The 21,220-nt window shown below is 43.9% G+C and overlaps 1 protein-coding gene across 5 annotated transcripts in view; it reads right to left on the bottom strand.

The window, feature by feature from the left end:
* The window catches only part of pde4a (phosphodiesterase 4A, cAMP-specific), a 40,425-nt gene that overhangs the window by 13,410 nt on the left and 5,795 nt on the right, over positions 1-21,220 (bottom strand). For 2 of the 5 annotated variants that reach the window (XM_056401710.1, XM_056401711.1), the window contains exons 2-7: positions 3,202-3,387; positions 2,696-2,732; positions 2,443-2,513; positions 1,600-1,649; positions 493-540; positions 241-353 (exon numbers count right to left, since the gene is read on the bottom strand). In XM_056401710.1, the coding sequence (XP_056257685.1) occupies positions 241-353; positions 493-540; positions 1,600-1,649; positions 2,443-2,513; positions 2,696-2,732; positions 3,202-3,387 (505 nt within the window). Of the gene's footprint in view, positions 1-240; positions 354-492; positions 541-1,599; positions 1,650-2,442; positions 2,514-2,695; positions 2,733-3,201; positions 3,388-5,096; positions 6,136-21,220 lie in introns of those variants that run through there. The other 3 variants (XM_056401712.1, XM_056401713.1, XM_056401714.1) reach the window with 2 other exon arrangements.

The following is a 21,220-nucleotide window of genomic DNA, read 5'->3' as shown; positions in this document are numbered from 1 at the left end:
TTTACCTTAGTGGAGCTGCATTGTTTGTACTCCCCAAAGAGTGGAAGCATAAACAGGAAGTTAGCAAAAATGTATTTTGTACACTGAGTGGCGCAGCTGCAGCCCATTCATAATCATTTCCCATGAAGTGGTGAAATATTCTCGTAAACCGCGAAACACACACAGTTTATATGTTCATCAAGAGGCCTGGCACCATATTGAGTTAACAGAGGTGGAAGGACAGTGAGTTTGTGTGGGGACCTTGTTGGAGGCCATCTCGCTGACTGAGCGGTGGGTCTGAATGGTCTCCAGCTGGTCCAGACACCAGTCCAGCTCCTCCAGAGTCTCCCGAGCCATCTGCTGGTACGTCTCCTCTGGGAAGGACAGGCACACAGACAATATGTGGACCAGCAGTAGAGGAAGAGCACAGATAGTGGCACAAAAGCATATAATATTCTCAGTGATATGTTGCTGTTACGGTCCCATCCTGCAGCCCAGGAATTTGACACTAACTGGATTTACAGTTTAAGAGCTGAGTTTCCAAGTTTCCATTTTGGTCACCTATGATAAAAAAAGAGCATGTATTTATAATGCTGCTTTGGCGAAAAAAAATACTTCAACTTGTAATCCAAATGTACCAATACACCAACAAAAGTTAAAACATATGATATACATACATGTCACATGCGTTTATATCAGTATGATATCTGTAAACAGAGTAAGACAGGTCACTATTTTAAATTATGATCCGCCAAATAACACAAATATTATAATTTAAATACAAAACATACAGATATCGCTCTACAATTCAATATATGATCACATTAGACAGTAATTAAACCCGATGTATTTGTTCTTTCTGATTCTGTAGTAATGTTTTCATATCTGTAATTTTTGTTAACACAGTTAAATTCAAAACATATAATAGATTTCACTCTAAAATTGATGGACAGATGTTTTAATTTATGTACTAAAATAGACAACTAAAATGAAGTCTCATATGAACGATGAATTATGAATGTAAAACTGGGCTAAATGTGAGATTATTAACAGCTGAGTAACAAATATACAATATATACATGCATATATAACTACTGGTCAAACTCTTTGAATGTAAATATAATATGTACTGTCAGAAAATAGTGTTTGTGCCTCAAATATGAAGTGTTTGGTTAAAAGTAAATAAAAGTGTTCATGTCAGGCACTGCAGTGCTGGAGCATCAAACTCTGAGGGGTCTATTCAAAGAGCCACGCAGTGCTGATCGCCCAACATTTGTCTTTTAACAAAAAAAGTAGGTCAAAGCATTAAGTCAGTAATAATCAGTTTCAGTGTAGTGACAGTAAAAATGTACTTCACACATCTACTGTATGCATGAAAAGCTTTTTCTTATCCCATGCATCTATTGTATCTTAAGCATTAGAATTATCTAAGATCTGTTCAAATGTGTGCAGTGTGGTTAATTAAACAGTTCTTCACTAATAGCCATGTGATGTTCTGCAGTCATTTTCATTCCTGATGATGCTTTTGGGGAATGTGGGAGTCGCAGTGTGTCCTTAATGCAGCGTGAGGGGACTGTGGGACTCCTTGGACTAAGAGTTTTTAATTAGCAGACAACATACCAGAGAGTGTAGCTTGGGGAACAGTGGGTTGGCTTGTCACTGGTGACCTCCTGTGGACAAACACATCCTTACATCAGAGGGCGAACAACACACTGCTGCCCCCTGCTGGGGTTCAACACGCACTCAGCATTACAGGATGAGGCAACAAAAGCCTTGGCTCACAGAGGGGATATGAACGTGTTCATGTATGTTATTCATTTATACGTCCCTAAAAAGAAACAAATGGAAGAGTGCATGTCTACATTAAAATGTCTCTGAATATTGGATAACGCTGCAATGTGTGGATGTTTTAAAGTCCATAAAAATTCCCCTGCCTCACTTCAAATATTGAAGTATCCAAAAATAGTCTAAGACAAAGCCTGAGCTTTTCTCTCCTCTAAAATAGCCTTCATGGTTTCATAATTGTGAAGTGAGGGAGGCATTCGCAGGGCACAACACTGCATAATTATAGATGCTGATAATTCTGTGGTGCATTGCTTTATATATCTTATTGACGTGGAGCTAAAAGCCTGCCAACTCTAGCTCCTTCTGTCTGCTGCATTACAAAGGAAAATAATTTTAGTATTATTGACCGTCTGCATCGTCTGGGTACAGAGACAGGGACATACATGGTGTTCTCTACACTCAATCCTCAGTCAGCGAGCTGGCGTGATGCCAAATAATACAGATCATATTTTCCTTGAGCATAGTCTGATAAGTATAAACCAGTTAATCATGATGGCAAAAGTGTTTCCCCACGGGAGCAAGGAGAAGGAGACATCAGCAAACACACACTGCAAACAAAGCAGGCAGTCGTGACGAGTGTAAGTGGGGGGAAGGGGTGTCTGACAGCATGATACTGACTTGTTAGTGGGTGTTGTGACATTGGCGAGGATGGTGAAGTTGCTTCTTACAGTTCGTAGGCTGGCCAACACCTGGGGGATGGATGGACAGCGTAGGAGGGAAAGAAGGAGGAGGGAGGAAGGAAGAGGGAAGGAAGGAGGGAGCCAGGGGGAGAGGGGGAGGGGGGGGATAAGTTCACTGCACTAATTAGCCACCTTTTCTAGTCAGTTACAGCAATTAAACATGGCAGACGAGGTGCACGAGGAAAACATACCTGAGCGAAAGGGGTGACGATCATGTCTTCGGCGTGTCTGCAGGGCAAAAGATGGATAGAGAGAAAAAAGGTGGAGAATGAGATGAATGTGAGAGGTGTAAGGCGCTCAATATTAGTGTTTGTATGAAAGGCTGTATCTCAGAGCTGGGCGTTTGCAAAGATCTATGTGGGTCTAAACAGAGAAATAATCCAGAAACACACTAATGGAAGGTTTTGGGCGGTTTAAACTTACCGAAGGACAAGCCACAAAAACAGAGCATAACAGTTAATGTTAAGAGGATTCATCATCATTTCATTAGCATAATGCTTGCATAATTACAATCACAACCATTGCTGTGTTGATTGGGATAATGTGCAGTCACGGTGGTGTGTGTGTGTGTGTGTGTGTGTGTGTGTGTGTGTGTGTGTGTGAGAGAGAGAGTAAACTGTGGGTTTAAAAAAAAACATGTTTCAGCTCTGTCTGCCACGTGATGGTGATGGATCCAGGATGATGGCTTCATGCTTACCCCTCACTGTTGATGGAGGAGTTGCGTGACATGGTTTTGGGGGATGTGTCGTAGTCCGAGTCCGAGCGGTACAGGAAGGACTCCCTGCGCTGACTCTGGGGGAAAGAAGGGTGGAGCACCAACCCAGGACTCGCCTGCGAATCCATGGGACTGCGGCCTGGCGAGGGACCATTCTCTGAGTCGAAGCTGAGGGGTTCAGAAGACAGGGCAGAAACTGGGTTTGCATGTGTTGCATTTCATTTAGGTGTTTGTTCGGCTGCTGCTCTCATCTGAGAGTAACACCATAAAAGTGGCAAGATCATCCTTAACACCCAAACACAAGCAGTTCACACTACCCTCATTTACGTTTTCTAGTTTCTGAGAAAGGAAGTTGAAGGAAGAGAGATGTGATACGCGCTGCAGCGTTGAACCCGTACAGCTGTGACTCTGCCGTACCGCTGGATTGGCAGACTGCCACCAGGCTGCCCTGAGAATTACACATTACTGACAAGTCACATTTTTGAGTGAGTTGTGTTTAAGTGAGCAAATGAACCAGATCAACCCCAGTTTCTCTCTCTGGGCCAAAGCTGCCTGTCTTAACACGAGAGTGACGGAGATGTTTGATTTGGATTGAGATCTCTTGAAAACTATTTTATTTATCATTAAGAAACATCATCATCAACCAGAAAAAGACATGAGGTGGATATTAGCATCCAAACAGAGGCAGTGATTAAGGCACATTTGGACATTTTGCAGTCCTCTAAATAAATGTCTGTCTTCTCCTTACAGCTTTGGAGTGAACCACAGCATCTGGCCACGTAGCATCGGCTCGGCCAGCACATTGCTGATTAACATTAAACCCAAAACGCAAGGCAGAAACTAATCTGCCAGATCCACTCAAAGTCGAGCTTAGCCAAAGGGGACACGGCAACACGCTTCTCCAGTTACACTCGTCTCTTTTTCACCAACACCTGCAGTCAGGAAGCCTCTATTCTCCAGCAGCCCTCAGTAACTGCAACTTTTTTTCTTTTTTTTTTCAGATGAAAGAAAGATTAGATCTCTCAGCCAAGAAATGAATTCACTATCGATTGAGAGGGGGTTTAGAGTCATATTTTGTGAATTTTGTAATAACAGTACAGACAGATGCCAATTCACATGACAATATTTGTGAAACGTGTACTGCTTAAATTGTTATAAGGTTTGTTATTCACTACATCAGCTACAAGACTTCCATGCATAATAATATTAATATATAATAGTCGCTTTCAGGCTGCAGTCAAATGTTGGGATGACAAGGACAGAGAGGGAAGCAGATTGCAGTGTAGCTGCAGCATCTATTTTTAATGTAGTAGAACTTTTATCTCCACAGCACCTCCCCACTCCTCCCAAACTTCTCAAACTTTTGTTGTCAACACAGCTGTGAACACCTTTCAGTTTCACTTCTAAAATTAAGCGTGAAGAGTGATATTTTTAGATTTTACTTCTAAATTGGCCAATTAGGAGCCACTCCTCTCCCCCAGAAGGCTTTGTGACTACGGTTACAGATCACATTATCATTAAACAAGTTTCCTCAGTGATGAAAAACACATCAAAAATGTCTGCCAGGGAGACCCTCCACAAGCTGTATGCGCTAATCCCCGTATTTTTTTTTTTTTTCTGCAAACTTTGAGACTAATTATGAGACTTCAGCTTTCTGAATTCGGCACTTCCCCAAATCTCATCCATCTGGCAAGGGTTATTACAGCATGTGCATGGAATAATTCTCTCTGAAATCTTCTTTGGTGAGTTGTATGACAGTCACATTGCACAAATACTCACTCCTCACCTGAAGAGATGCAGAACAAGCATAAATCACTACAGCTTCTTTGTAAAATTGGGACAAATTACAGATCAGTGGCTTGGATGCAGAACTGTACCTGCAAATACAGTGAGATGAGCGACTGTGATCCTGAATACTGCGGTTCAGTTTCATTCGCCGAAACAGAGCAGAGCCCCCGTGTCCACGATACTGATCGACCGGTGACAGAGGTGAGGTGAGAGAGGGTGCAGGAGGAGGACCCTCAGGACTCTCCCACAACCTCAGCTGTCGTGTCAGCTTCCTCTGACTCATCGCTGCCAGCTCTGGCCCTGCTGGAGCCGACCAGTTAAAGAAAACTCCCCCAGCCTCCACTTGAAACTGGCTGCCTCGTTCTGTATGGCTGTCTCCCTCCCACGCAGTTCCCCCCCTCGTGTACTTTTTAGTATGTCGACTCACGTCTCAGGCAGACAGAACCGCAGCACCTGCCGTACGTGGTGCAAACTGTCCTCAATCCGGAGCAGGATCTAATAACAAGGCCTGATCCTCCCTTTAGTCCTGCTCGCCCACGTGTCTCATGCCAGGGGAGTCAAAGTGCATCAACATGCATATCCAACGCTGTGATCCTCAGTGCCCTGGATTCTTAAACTCTGGTTCCCCCCTTCTCACATTCTCAGTTTGTTCCCTGGATTTATGCAGGTCTTCTTAATCCTTGCCTGTGCGGGCTTGTTTGAGGTTGGTCTGTTTCTCAGCACTGACAGCTTCACAAAGGAGAACTCTTCTGATATTTCACCACCTCAGCTCTGCTTGAGTCCCACTGCTTCTGCTGGGACACAGCCGGCCCAAACCGGACCCCTGCCCCCATCTGGTCTCCAGGTTGCTGTTTTACATTCACAACCTTCCTGACACCCAGTCTCCGAAAAAAAAAAAAAAAAAAAAACACACCAAGAGGCCTGTGTTGACCTCTGTTGATTTCCTAATTAGCCAGCCTTTTGCTCTTTGTGTTGTATCTGTTGCTTCTTCTCTCCTCCACCTCCCTCTACTGCAAAAGCATGTGCTCTCACTTTCCTTATCTCTCTGCTCACAGTTCCTCTGCAGCAACAGGAAGGCTAATCAGTAAGAGTAACAGACCACAGGCGCTAGAATACAGCAACACACAGTCTGTGTGATGAGGATTTGAAGAGAAGATAGAGAACAACACAGAAAGAGGAGGAGAAAAGAGAGAGAGAGAGAGAGAGAATGAGAGAGAGAGAATGAGAGAGAGAGAGAGAGAGAGAGAGAGAAAGTCAGGAGAAAACGGCTTGACTCATACCCCTGTGTAAATATTTACACGTTCCACTGAGGAGCGTGCAAGGCTTGCGCCCAAAACATTTTGTATTTTGACATCAACAGCCTTGCTCACCAACAGCACTTTCCTTGGCCTTTAGATGTGAACAGACACAGTGCTACCTTAATATTCTCCACCAGCAACAATTAGACCATGAAATAGCTTTCAAACAAGGTGCATTAGGTCAGCCACAACTAATTCACAGATGACATCGGAGATAGCAATGTTAGGCAGCCTCAAGGGGGATTTCTAACAGTTTGCAGCTCAAAATAAAAAACATGTTACTGCAGTGTTAATATAATAAAAACTGCGTTGGTGCCTTTCAATCAATCAATCGATCAATCAATTTTATGGATCACCATGCAGCATGGTCCCAATACACGTTACAATTAATACATGGTACCAAACAGACAGTAAGCAAGTAAAATAATTAGAAAATTAAAAATGAAACAACCACATTAAAAGATCAATGTTAGAAGCTATTGAACCACTGCAGGCATCTGGTTTGCTGTTCCTGAGGTGTTATTTATTACTTTCATAACAGAAGATATTGATTAATAGCTCTGCAACGACCTCATTTACCCTGGAATTACCAAAAAGAGATGTTGAAACAACTCAGTGGCAAGTGTGGCAATTTCCCTTGGCGAGAGGAGGAAATGAGTGAGGAGCAAGTTATGAGAATTTCTCAGAAACTATTGCAAAGCAAAGCTGACTGTATGAACTGTAATAACTAATACTGTGGGACAACCCTTCTGACTGAGAGATTAAACCATGTCATTACGGATTAGATTGATTTTATTCATGGATTTTTAGATGAATAAGTGACAGATTCAAACAGCAATACACAATATGAGATTTCTTAGATGTATGTCTTTTTTCTATTATTATGACAGTAGAGAGCGATAGCAGTGTTTCACAGATAATTAGGACAAATGCTTTAAATCACTCAAGTATTGAACCACTGAGGTATTGCAAGTGGGCAGACAAATCCTTAGCAAAATAGTAAGATTTGGGTGAAAAGATGTAATTATGAAAAAATAAAAATTTTAAATGTTTTGGATGAAATTATATTAAAAACACTGAAAACGTGAAACAAAAACTCCTTCATTGTTTTTGTTTTTTTTCTCGTATAAGGCGTCTGTAGCTAAGCCAATGATAGGAACTCTGTGTTCTCTGGCCGGACCACATTGTATATATTGTGTTTCCCTGCTTTCCTATTGTTATGGGGACAGATGAGGGCCGCCAACATTTTTGAGATTTTCAAGTGGGACATTGGTTGGAAAAAGTTGTGAACCCCTGTCTTGCTGTCTTGTCTGTTTTGATTCAATTTCATTTGTAAAGTCCGCTCGTCTCGGTGGAAAACTCGTTCCAAACAACTTTTGTTTTTGGCTGCAGTGCTAACCTTTCCTCAGTGTTTGGAACACAGATTGGACATTTTGAATTGCGCGTGTATGTGTTGACAGTTTGTGCTTATTTGCGGCTGTCATGTGGAGACACAAAGGGGTATTCACTATCTGAATACACCCTCTGCACCACATACCAAATGAGAGCACAAATGAGACGACTTGTGAATAGTATCTGTTTTTTTTTTCTTATCTTCAGCCTTTTTTCTGCAAGAGCAGCTAGCAAAATAAAATAAAAAAAGAAAGAAAAAGAAAAAGCGAGCGAAACCTGCTGCATGAATTCAGTGTTGCACCTTTCAGCAAGCAGCTTAAAGCCTGAGCACCGCGAGGAAGAACACAGTGAAGATAAGATGCCCTGTCAAGCTGTTTCCTCCTCTCCTATTGCCTCTTCCACATGCAGTAGTTTACCCTTTCTTCTGAGTCTTTTTCCTCCCATCTCTTCCTGTCGTTTGTTTATGACGCGCCGGGGACGGATGGTGGAGCTCGTCTTGGAAAGTTGCTGAAGAAGGGGCCTTACATGCAGCCTGTTTGAACAGTGCTGTTCAAAGACAGACTGGGAAAATGTCAAGAATCCTAATTCTCATGACAGTTACTATTGTGATCTCTGGAGAGCTGATGAAGAGACAATTATTCTATCTCCTATTAAATACTGAGTCCCAGATCAATAATGGCTGGTGAAACCTCTCAAAGTGACTCATGCACACACGTGGACACACGCACACACACACGCGCGCACACACGGGCAAAAAACACACCCCCATGTTGCACTTAAGCTCACACACAGATGAGCATTAATGTCGAAGCTCTTTTGTTTTTACTCAAACACTATAAAAAGGCAAACTACATGCACGCACGCACGCACGCACGCACACACACACACACACACACACACACACATACAAAGATAGACACACTGTAAACAGGGTGATTATAAGCCGAGGCTGTGGGCAGCTCTCTTGATTTCATTATGTGAAAGCAGTGTCCCTGGAGTGTATCGCTGCGGACAATGACATGATGATCAGAGGTTTCACAGGGGACGGGGATTTGTGCCAGCCGAGTGACTCCTTCTTCAGGAAGATAACAAACCGTCTCTGTCAGGATGGAGAGGAGCACATTAAAGCTCCCATGCAGCCCTGCTACCTGAACCGCCTCACTCTGAGGCCCCGGTGACGCACGCCACAGACCATCCTATGGTAATGGATATGTTAACAACGACACTCGGATTCATTTCGCATGACTGAGAGACGTGGTCGCTCACGTGGAAGATGTAAAGCTCATTTATCGCATTGTGCAGCGGCTGTGTAACATCAAGCTCAATTGTATTTTAGGTGGGGGAAATCCTGTGCGCAGGTATTGCTTCAGTGCAGCTTTTGGTTATTAAATTAACACTGTGCATCTTCTCACAGGGAGTCCTTGTGTGCCGAATAAGCCGGGAAAATTAGACTGTTCTACGGCAGAGCTTCATTTTCTCTCTTCCCGGCACACATTCCTGCAACAAAAGAAGAGAGCTTGATTTCATGTTATTAATATGGCAGGCTTCAAAGGGCTTCGGAGCCATTAGTTTAATTAAACCTGTAAGTCTGTGTGAGAGTGTAGAGGAGATTTACATACATCCCCTCTATTGACCCTCTCTTGCCCATCGATTATTCATTAACAGTCGTCACGGCGAAGCCCCTGGCTGGGGAAGGCTGCTGCCACATCAGCGTTTTCCCAGCAGTCTGGTTGGTGTCAGCTCTCCTCTCCCTCCATCACACTGCACACTGGCATTAATCAGGCTTCTCTTAGGGGATGAGCCAACACTCGTTCATTTAAGCGACTTCAAAAAAAAAAAAAAAAACTCCCAGTCAACCCCTCTCCTCCTCCTCCCCCCTTTCTTCATTCTCTTCAGTTCACTAAGTTAATGATTAACCTGCCTGTGTCCATCACCCTCTCTCCCCACGATACACACACACACACACACACACACACACACACACACACACGCACACAATCCGTACGCTCAGCCTCAGTAGAGAATGACAGTTATTTCCTGCCCCCGCTTCCTCCTCTGCCAAGCAAGCACAGATGCTTATTTCCACGTGCAATTTCACCCAACCCCCCCCCCCCCCCCCACTACACCACCCACCCATGAGCTGTGCCTCACCCAGGCATTTAGCACCTGGCTGATTGCTACCAGTGTGGGGGTGGCATTGAGGGGAGTTGAAGGGAAGAGGAGTGGGGACTTGCAAATTGGGAAAAGGGTGCTACTTTTATAGGCTGACCGTATAATCACAGCTGTACTCTATTGCTGCAGTTGAATCATCTATTGAGCACATTAAGCCTGTTTTATTGTGAGGCGCTCTCAGGCTGGGGTATGCTTTTAGGGCAACATGCCCGTAAATGACACATCTCGAATGACATGTCCAGAGAAGGCTTGCCATCTCTGCTTGCCTCAGCTTGCCCTCTGTGCCTCTCAGGCAATGACAAGAGAGAAGGAAAGACGGAGGCACGCTCAAGTCTCTGCTTCCATTTTAATGTCGACATTTACAGTACAGTGCACAAGAAGCAGGAGCCAGTGATGTGCAGAGCGGTTCTTTTCAGTGTCTCGAATCAATGGAATCAGTTCATTAAAAAGATTCGTTCAAAAGAATCGTTCAGTGAATCGTTCAGTGTTGACCGGAGCTCCGTCGGCGTACTCCTGCTCGCTGAGCTGAAACACAGCCAAACGGTGTGTATTCCTCATGAATCCCTCCAGCACCGGAAGTGGTGTCCCTTTGACACACATGCCAGAAACTATGTGTATACTTCAGATAAACGCTGGTCTTTAAAGATGTTTTAACTGATCTACAGGTTTGAGCCGCTGGCGGTCTCATTACAGCTGCAGCAGCACCAGCGAGTCTCCACTCTCTCCTCTCATACAGGCCAGCCTAACGTATTGAGCATGTGCTTATCTGGGAAGTCTATTAAAACAACGGGGAACTTGAAGGTGTGCGTTTGTGTTCATGTGGGGCTACTGATTGTCTTGTGCTAACTCCTGGCGACGTCAGCCGTTAGCTTGGCGAAACAAATGTCCTCCATGTGAGTGTATCCCTGTGAACGCATCAGTGACTTGTATCCTTGCATGTTTGCCCGCAACTGACTGAGAGCTCAAGTGAACTGATAAATGAACGGATTGGTTCAGGAAATGATTCAGTTCAGTTTGTTCACTCAAAAGATTCGTTCGTGAAGGACCTGAGACTAGCGGAGGCTCTGTAGGGGAAGTGCTGGCGCCATGCCGTACGGGCAAAGTGAGGGCATCTGGCCACTGGAGCTGCACAGAGCCAGGATGAGCATAAAGCAATAACACACATGAGGAGGAGAACATACAAGGCAGGACACGGGAGCAGGAATAAACAGCTGAAACATGTCTGTCAGTAGCCACACAGTGAAATCTGATAATTTCATGAAATCAACTGACAATCAACCAATTTAACGTAATTAGATAAAATTCCTATTTATCACAGCCACAGCCATGTCAGAACTTATAATCATGTATTCAAGCTTCGTGACTTCTTGTGACCTGGCAGCTGAATGCTCATTAAACTCATCAAATTATGTGCGTTAAGAAACATCATTATCTTATTAGCATACTTCCCAGCACACATTGTATTGGCGTTAGCGCTCTCCAGAAAGCCTTTCTTTATCCACTTCGAATACAGTTGCGTGATAGATGCTTGTTATGAGTCTTTTCATGCATGTATCTCAGATGAGTCAGATATTTTCTCAGATAAAAATGAAAACAATGCTAACCCTCACGAAAATTCAAATCCACTTCAGCCCCTACCCCCACGTTCTCAGTTTATAAGTCACCAGAGCGGCAGGGAGATCCACGTTTCAGTGTTAATACTGGACTGAATCTGGCTGTGCACAATATGTGCATGGAATATGACAACATTGAGCCCATCATCACTGAAAGGACTAATGCGACTGGAGAGCAAAATCTGATTTGAAACTCTTGTTAAAATGACTGAACAGCTGTTTTTAATAGCTTAGGTTTATCTTTAATTCAGGAGTCTTACATTAAAAACTACTAATGAGCAAACAGAACACACAACTCCTGTACCTGCAAGTCTGGTCATTCATATTTTTAGGTCGAAATAATATTTTCACAGTCCTTGACCTCCCTCAGCCCTGACACCCCCCACCCCCCGCCCCCCGACTGTCCGCTCCAGGCACAGCTTCTCCCACCCATCCAGCTCTCAGCTGCGCTATGGTCAGATCACAGAGCCGGAGATTACAGCAGATTATCCTGCCCACAGGATCACCGACCCGGCTCCGGGCGGCCGAACACAGAGAGCCGGCCACAGCCTCTAAAAGTGCAGAACACATGCCTTTCAGGAGGAACGTGGAGGGATTGGCCGCAATCACACACCTGGCAAATGCCACAGGAAAGGGATTTATTTTATGGGCTACACTAGACAGGATAACCAGCCTTTATTCCGCACAGCAACAGGCCCCTCCACGTTGTGAAAGGACAGCCCTCTTAATCTATTAATGCACTGCACAAAATAAATTCTGCCCGGATTGACTGGTTCACATTAGACACACAAAGCTCTCAGTGTGCTGTTCTCTTTTCACCTGAGGAAGTTGGCCTCTGTTGTTGCTGTGTGGTTTATTTGACGCTCTGTATTCTTCGAAACCTTCCAGCGGCGTCCGTCGCTCTACATCGCCATCAGCAGATCTCTGAACTCACAGGTGTGTCTCCTTCAGGTGGAGAGAGACCGGCTCACTCTGTCACGGCTGTGTCTGCTTCACAGGTTGCTCCACTTTCAACTGTGTTTAGATGCAACTTTGCGACGTGGCCTATGTGTAAATGCAACAGTGCAGTGTAGTCAGAAACTGGTAGGACGTTCTGGGTCTGTACTCCAGAACATTGGATTTGATTTGAAATTAAAAATGCTGAGTTGTTATATCAATATTGACGGATGAATGTCACAGGCACATCATAATCAAATTTTACAGGAAGTAAATCATCACGTTAAAATAAATAGCCACCATATTTCATATTTGGTTGCAGTCTTAACATTTACACACTTGGTATCTTCCCTGGCGACGCTCTGCCAGGCCTGTACTGCAGCCATCTTCCAATTTTTGCTTGTTTTGTGGCCCTTTTGCCTTCAGTCTGGTTTTCAGGAAGTGAAACACATGCTCAGTTGGACTAAGGTCAGATGACTGACTTGGCCAGTCCAGAATATTTCACTGGTTAGCCATAAAAAAACAATTTGGTTGGTATGTTTAGGATCATTTTTCTGCTGTTGTGTCCTGTGTGAAAAGGGTTACGAGTGCTCACCCAGAACACCCGCTGAGACCCATAAAGCTGGAGGTCACCACTTTAACCACATACTGTAGTTACTGGCTCGGAGTAAAGGAATACTCATAGAAACTATTCTCTTTTTCTTCATTGCTGTCCTAACTGCGCTGCATCTCTGATACAACTTCTGCAGCATAAATTAAAAACAGGGGGCAACAAGGTCCGCACAGCTCCACCGGATGGTTGTATTCTATTATTTCTCTTTGTTTTTGTTTTTTTTTGTCCATCTGTATTCCTACCAGTGTCTCTCTCATTCTGTCTCCTTTCTCTGGTCACATACAAAATGACTAATTACAACTGAGTGGCAGAAACCCATATTTCTCCTACATCTTCTTCCTCTCTTCACTCTTCATCCTTCTTTCTCCACGGTGCTTCCTATCCTTTTATATGCAAATCCCCTCTGTCACCCCCTCGGGGGCCGTTTAGTGTGAAAGGTAAGTATTTAAGAATCGTGACTCCCAACACCCAGCTCTTTTCACAACTCATCCGATTCCCAAATATCAGGGGAGGAAGCGGAGGAAGTGTTTGTTTTACGAGCATTGTTCCTCTCAAAACGCACCTTGTAGATTTGTGTTAAGGGAGCTCCGCGGTATTTCTCCTCCTCTCTGCTGTTGTGGAGACTGAGGCTGGGCTAAACAGATGGATCAGCTGACATAAAGAACCATCCTGAGAGATGACAGATGGAGAGACGTGTTCACTCGGTGCTCTGTTTAGTTTCCTGCCACTCGCATCCAGTTAAATTAGGAGTTGAGAGACGAACTCCTCGGCGTGGAAACTGTTCTGCAGCAGCAAGAGCAATAAAATGATATTGATTTGCTTTTGATGTTTAATGGAGTTTCTCAGAGGGGAGATGCTAGCAATGGGGGGTGCGATGGAAAGACGGAATGGGGGTGTAGATAAAAGCGGCATCCAGCTGAATTCTGCTTAATGACATAGATTTTAATTGCACTGACCAGCATTCCTAGAAAGTGGAAGACTGCACTTACAAAACCCAATTAGCGCAGAGATGATGAGAAAAGAAATGGGCTGAGAGATGCTGGAAATGCCATGGAGCTGGACTGTGGACAGTAGTGATATCACTGGCGTCTGTACTATAGCACCAAATCCATAAACCTCCCTCCCCATGCTTAGCCCCCCCCCCCCCCCCCCCCCCCCCCAAACAAGCCCACACAAGGAGGGGTATTTTTAGCGCATCAGCCTATCTCTGAGATGGAGTGCGTAACTCCCTCTCTGCAGGCTGGGGCTGCTGGGCCTCTTTTATTTTAATCCAGACTGGAGAGAGATGAAGACAGAGAGAGAGAGAGAGAGAGTGAGTCATCCAGAGCTACCTTTGTGTCACTGTGGCTCTGTTCCTCCTCACCATCTCACTATCTATCTCCCTCCATCTTTTTCTCCATCTGTCTTTTCCTTCAGTCTGCCACTCTTGGCTTATGTACAAGTCTATCTATCTATCTATCTATCTATCTATCTATCTATCTATCTATCTATCTATCTATCTATCTATCTATCTACTGAAAAGCTCCATATCCCTTCTGTAATTTTCAAATTATGTCATATTTAATCATATCTGCAAGTGAAATGCGAACTAATAAGCAGTCTTGGCATCCAGTTCGTCATGCCTATTCCCCTGCACAAAGACGGCTGGCTGCGTATTACCCTGGAATGATAGATAATTACTGATATAATGTGGTAGAAAAACAAACGCTGGGCAGGATGCACAGCAGAGTGAGGAAGCATACAAGGTTGATTTGAATACGCAGTGAAATGGTCCATTTAGCTTGATGCTCTGAATTGTCCACTAATGTTTTCATGGCGTGGCTGAACAAAAAGAGGGCACCGATGATTCGCTTCCCTCCTGTTCGTTTCTGCTGTATTGTCACTCTTGCTGGACCCCACGGTGGGGCTGTAAGTAGCTGATTTAAAGAAAAAAAAAAAAAAGTAAAAAAAGTAATCCAGTCGAAAACAAGCTCCAGGTGACCAATACAACTAGGAAAACTAGAGATACGTGCAATAAGTGACATGAAGCCAGTGAAACAAGCTGAGAACACAACAGTGACATCTGATCGCCTTCAAAAGTTGATGACGCAAACATGTCACCTGTAAGTCACTCTCCTTTCAGCTCTGTTTGGGAAGCATCTGGATCTTGATTTGCTAAGCGCTATATTACGTTCCAACGTATTTGGCAACACTTAGCCTACTATGATGCTAAATGTGCATTTATATCCTTAAAGATTAGACCTTAAAAAGATGAATACCATCCTCTCTTTAGCAAAATCAAAAGCTCAGAATTTCATGTTTAGGCAAATTACATCCCTGGAGATAAAATATACCATAAATTTAACAAGGACAATTAGCAAAACGGTACTCCAATTATAGCGCTGTTATAATAGGCATTAATCACGTTAGTGAGAGAACAATAAGAAAATCAGTGTGATTATCCTAGATAGCAGCACAATACCATTAGTGAGGAAAAGGCAGAATTGTTTGTGTGGATTAATATGTCCTATTTCTGACCTGGAGGCCACTGCCTCGCAGCAGGGGGCTGTGAATGCAACATGTTTGTCTGATGAGTCAATCTGTCTGTCATTTTTATTCTGATGTCATTCACGGCACTCTCGTCCTTCAAATTCCCCGTTTATGTGAAGCACGAGCACTGTCATTTTAGATGTCAAAAATGTTCCCTAATTCAGAGGCGTCCTGTCTGTCTCCTCTTCTCATCACATCACGCCACGCCAGCAGCATCTGTCTGACTGATTTCTGTCACTGTAGTGACCAAAAGTCACCTGTCCTGTCTGCTCACCTATTCCGCTCAAGCAGAGAAGCTCTGCTCCGACCTGCTGCCTTTCTTTTTCTGATGAATGTGTTCTGTGACGAGTCCTAAAAGTGCAGATATGATGTTGTTAATGTTAAATTCCCTGCTACTTGGAACAGTGACAGGAGATGAATAGCAGATACCAAGTGCTCCTTAACTTGATGGTATAATGAAGACGCTCTGATTGGGTAATGAGGCCTCAGCACCGTGGAAGGAAAACCCAGTCAGAGTCTAGCAGATCATTCCGAAGCGCCACAGTAAGGGCTGTGAGAATCAGCAGTATGTCCAGACAGAATGCACGTCTCCCACTCTGCATGTCCCCAGACACTTTCCGTCTCACAAAAGCGTTCGCGCGAGCACATGCTCACACACACACACGTTCAGCCACAATAGCTGTGCCAGTACTGTCCTCTGTCTGCCTTTCACAGATCAGGATTCAACAAAAGCCATGCACGAGCTGTGTGTGCGCGCTGCGGTTAACTATCACTTTTCCACTGGCAGCAACAGACGGGCCTCACATGCGTAACATGGAAACTGCTGGAAATCCAGGAAGCAGAAAAGGGGGGTGGATTTGGGGGGGGGGGGGGGGGTTCATGATGATTTCAAGCCAGTGGACGGAACTTCGTGCCGGCACAATTTTATGGTGACAAATGCTTTACCATCATGATGAACACATCTTTAGGAGATGTGCCATGCCCTGTGGGGTGCAAAATGAGGACATTACACACACACACACACACACACACACATATATATTTAAAAGCATGTAAACACACACACTAACACACTGATGCACAAGAAAATGTTCTTACATGGACTCTGTCTAGCACGCAGCAGCAGCCACACTCAATATCTTTCTTATACATATTGCAACACAGAATGGAAACTGAAATAAAGCTCAATAAAAACACTGGGAGCTGAGGCTGGTTTGGTTTAATCTCATTACAGTGAGAGCCCGAGGCTTCTCTCCCCCTATTTATAGCACCCTAAGAGAGAGAGGAGGGCCGTCGTTCATGTACACAACATCACTGGCCCGTGCACTCGCGGATGTGAGTGGCAAGGGACTCGACCAATCACAGACAGGTCTTGCATCAAATTTGATGTGACAAAATACACAATTGCCAGTGATCTGTGAAGACAACCGCCCTCGTTGTGTGTTCTCCAGACACATGCCCGCGTTCTCATTTGCCACGTTTACCTTCTGTTCCTCTCCGCTCTCCTTATCTTCACACCTTCTCCCCGGTGTCGGCTTCCCTCGTTCCACCTGTTTGATGCAAAGGAACGGGCTCAGGGGTTGTCTTATATTAAAGCAGGCTGCGCCTGTGTGCAGGGGAGCACCCACTTCTTTTTCTTCCTCTTCTGCTGCTGCTGCTGCTGTTGTTGCCGCTGCTGCAATTAAAGCAGAATCTTTTTTCACCGGTATCTTCTGGTGCTTTGACTGAGGGTGAGGATGAAAATGTGTAGAGTTGATCGAGCTGATTTTGGCTACTTTCCAGTTTGTGATTCTCGACTACGCTGATGCAAACACACATGAGGATGAGGTATCCTTGCTCAGGGACACTTTGAAACTTTTACTGGGCACTGACGGTGCTGTGGATTGCACCAGAAGCCTTTCAAGTTCTTCCCAAATAAAATGCCAGCAACAAAAATGAGATGCTCAGGGGAGAAAAGCTGCACAGAGTAAGAAAAGACTCAACTCTGATTTTCTTTAAGGAAAACTCTCACAACAATACCCCGAGTCCACACAAGTAATCATACAATAACCGCCTTGATACACACACAGAAAGAGAGAGAGAGAGCCCAGACTAAAGCCTCACTGTTGTTAATTACTTTGCCTTTGTTGGGGGTAAAATAAACCCCCCAGCCTTCAGCAGCATCATTAGAAATCTCATCCAGTCAGAGTTTTAATGGAGGATGTTACTGAAAGACTCCTGCTGTGGGCCTGGCCCAAGAAAAAAATACACATGCAATCTTCAAAAACAGCCAGATCTCAAACTGAAAAGTAGAGCATCAAGTGAAAATACCACCCTGAACCTTCAGGCCATGTTCCCCCCCCCCCCCTCTCTGCCCTCCAACAGCCTGGATGCTGAGTGTTAATGTGCGAACATGAACATGACCTACAAGAAATGGGCTCACTGCTCTGACAAGACAGGTTACGCTCACACTCTGATGTAGAAGAGGTCAGTAGCCGCAACAGAGGAAACAGAGGTGTGCATCAGCCTGTATACAACACCTTCAGTCGGCTATAAATCATAAGCTGCTTCATGCATTATGTAAAACTCTCAAGTGCTCCTGCAAACCTTGTTGCAGCTGCACAGATTGCCAGTTTTATTATGTATATATATATATATATATATATATATATATATATATATATTCCTCACACAAACCTATTGCATCTGTTTTATTTTGGCGGGTCTCTGAATCATTCTGTTTCAGTGGCATAAATAATTATTTTCGACAGGAAGCAACACATGCAGTGCCTTCCTAAGCGCAAGCCCCAGCTGGCATCCACATATCACCAGCAACATAGAGCAAAAATATACTGTAGTGTGCACACATGTACTGTATCATGCACTGCACGTGTCATTGTTTCATATCAATAGGCAGCAATACACATTCAACACATGCCCTCATTGTGACATATATTTTTGAAAACGGAAGACTTTAAATTAAGTGAAAAATAGAATTATAACAAATGGAAGGGAAAATCTCCTATCTCAGGAGTAGTTGAAAAATGACATGCTCCTCTATCGGCTGAGAAAATTGGATTATTTCAAAACTGCTCAGTCGTGAAAGTAAAAACAAGCCTGCTGCTGTTCGTTTCTGAGCACTGTGGAGTGCATTTACTCACGTTGTGTACTTAAGCACGGTTTTGAGGTAGTTGTACTTTAATTTATGCTACTTTATATATCTACTCCAGTTTAGATGAAAGGGAAATAAAAAGCATAAAATCATCTCATAAAATATAATGTATTGTTATTAAACTGTCCATGAATACATAAAACATTAATTCATCAGTAATAATAATAATAAATAATAGTGTAACACTCACAGGAGCCATTTTTACACATTAAGTACTTTCACTTTTACAATACTTTTACATACTTGTCCTTACTGAAGTATTTTTACATCGTGGTATTGGTACTTTTACTGAAGTTAAGGTTTGGAAGAATTCCTCCATCGCTGCATACGACAGCCACAATTTCCATCCAACAACAGCCCAAATGACAATTAACATTTGCTGGCTGATTTGGTTTTCTGCTTTCCGAATTAGCACACTATGAAATATTTAGTGGCACATTCAGCGAGCTGTTGTGCTGTTGTTGTTTCCAATAGCACGCCGAATGTTATTTGCTGTTGTTTGCATCATTTTTCCAATCAAGCTCACACAACAACAGCAGAGCTGAGTCAGACCATGAATGGGTAACAACAAACCACTTCCTGTTATATTTCTGTCTCAGGCATACTTCATTTCTGTCAACACTGTCTTAGCACAAAGTGATGTCGGGGCGACATATGAAGAGTATTGAATGGCAGGACTGAACAAAGCCTTGGTCATATTTGCTGGGACTGTACAGTAAAGTCTTGTAACATGGTAAACCGTCTGTCCTTCTTCTCTAAACAGGACTGACACTCTTTACTCTTCCAGGGAAGGTGACGGTGCGCCAGTCATTTTTTGGTAAGGACACTGTCCCGGGGCAGGAGGTCTGGAAGTGATACCTCAGATGAGACACTGGCACTTGAACTCTTCATCTGTGTCTGTCTGTGCCAAGTGTGGTCTCCAGGTGCACTCATCCTTTTCAGCTCTGGTTTGCTATGAGTCTTTGATTTGAACTAGACTCTCTGTGCGCTCCCCTGACGCCCCTCACATTAGTCTGACATGGTGCTCTGCTCGACAGGTGTGTGCTGTTTGTTCTCTCGGTTCCACTGTCTGTGTGTGTGTGTGTGTGTGTGTGTGTGTGTGTGTGTGTGTGTGTGTGTGTGTGTGTGTGCGTGCGCGTGCATGCGTGCGTGCTGCACTGGCACACAGCTGACAGAGGGTTTGTCATTCTCAGTCATTTCAGGCAGTTCTGCGCCCAAGACAGCAGCCTAAAGCACATTTCAGCAGGGTCGCCCCCTCCGTGGCGTCACTCTGTGCCGCAGCATCAAAGACCGCCAGCTGTTACTGAATTGTGGTGGACATGGTATCCCTGTTCACACGTCTACCTTGGAAGGAAATCTCCCACAGAACAAGCATCATATTACAGTTTCCCCTCAAGCAGAGCTGTTTGCTGAGAGGTGAAAGCCTACCACTTATTTTGAAATTGAATGTGCTGCACATTTTGACATTTAAATTCTCCTGAGTCTCAGCAATGAAGACCCTTTTCTTGGTTTGAAGTGGGCGACTTGATTACACTAAAAAGGATTTTTTTCCTTTTAGTCCCTCTTAGAGCCTATGGGCTCAAAGCATTAAATACTATTTCTAGTACTAAAAAGCTTTATTTTTGTGTCAGACAAAAAGAAATCAGAGGAAAAGTTCATCCTGAATGGTTTTTAGCATGTATTTTCATCTCTCGGCATAATTATTAACTGTTTTTTCCCTCAAATAGACTGCTCTTTGATGCGCAGGCCTGTTTTAAACTCCCTCTTTAATGGCAGCTGATTGCGAGCCATATGATGAAGGTGTTTGTGTCTGCTCTGCCCTTGAAGTCTGTGATATTTCAAGAAACAGCTAGAGCAAGAAGACTGAAAAAAATACATCCGTGTAAAATACCTTTAAGGAGAAGGCTATAGGAAGAGACGAGGCACTGCGCACTGTCAGTGGTGGGCAGTTCATTCCACCACTGGGGATACTAAGGTTTGAGATTCAGATATGGCTTCGAGGGGGGAAAAGACTCTGCAAGCAGTTGATGATCTCAGTGGACAAGAGAGGGAGAGTGGGATGAAAATGATAGATTTATGACAGAGAAGCTGTGTGTTAATGCCGCTGTAAGCAAGAACAAGGCTATCACAGACAATCTCAGAAGCTACAGGGAACCAGCAAGACAGGCCACACAATAGGGAGACAAAGCAGAGAACAGAAATAGAGATGGAATCAATAGTCCCCATTTACACCGGGGTGAAATGAAGCGCTGAGAGAATAGAGGATCAAAAAGAGAGAAATGCAGCAATCAGACTGTATTTTTTATGGACAAAAGAGTGATTCAAACAATATTATTAGATAAGAAAAAAATGCCCAGTATGAGGCTTATCATAATCAAAATCGACATCCTGAGAGAGGCAGAGGGAACATAATGAAATGTGGCAGAAAGCTCCATGAAGGCTACTGTATTTAATGGACATGAACATGACATGGAAGGAGAGAGAGAATGGAGATGGATGTTGTTGTTGC

The sequence above is a fragment of the Seriola aureovittata genome, chromosome 17 (genome assembly GCF_021018895.1).
Source record: "Seriola aureovittata isolate HTS-2021-v1 ecotype China chromosome 17, ASM2101889v1, whole genome shotgun sequence".
NCBI lineage: Eukaryota > Metazoa > Chordata > Actinopteri > Carangiformes > Carangidae > Seriola > Seriola aureovittata.
This window is presented reverse-complemented; position numbering and strand designations above follow the sequence as displayed.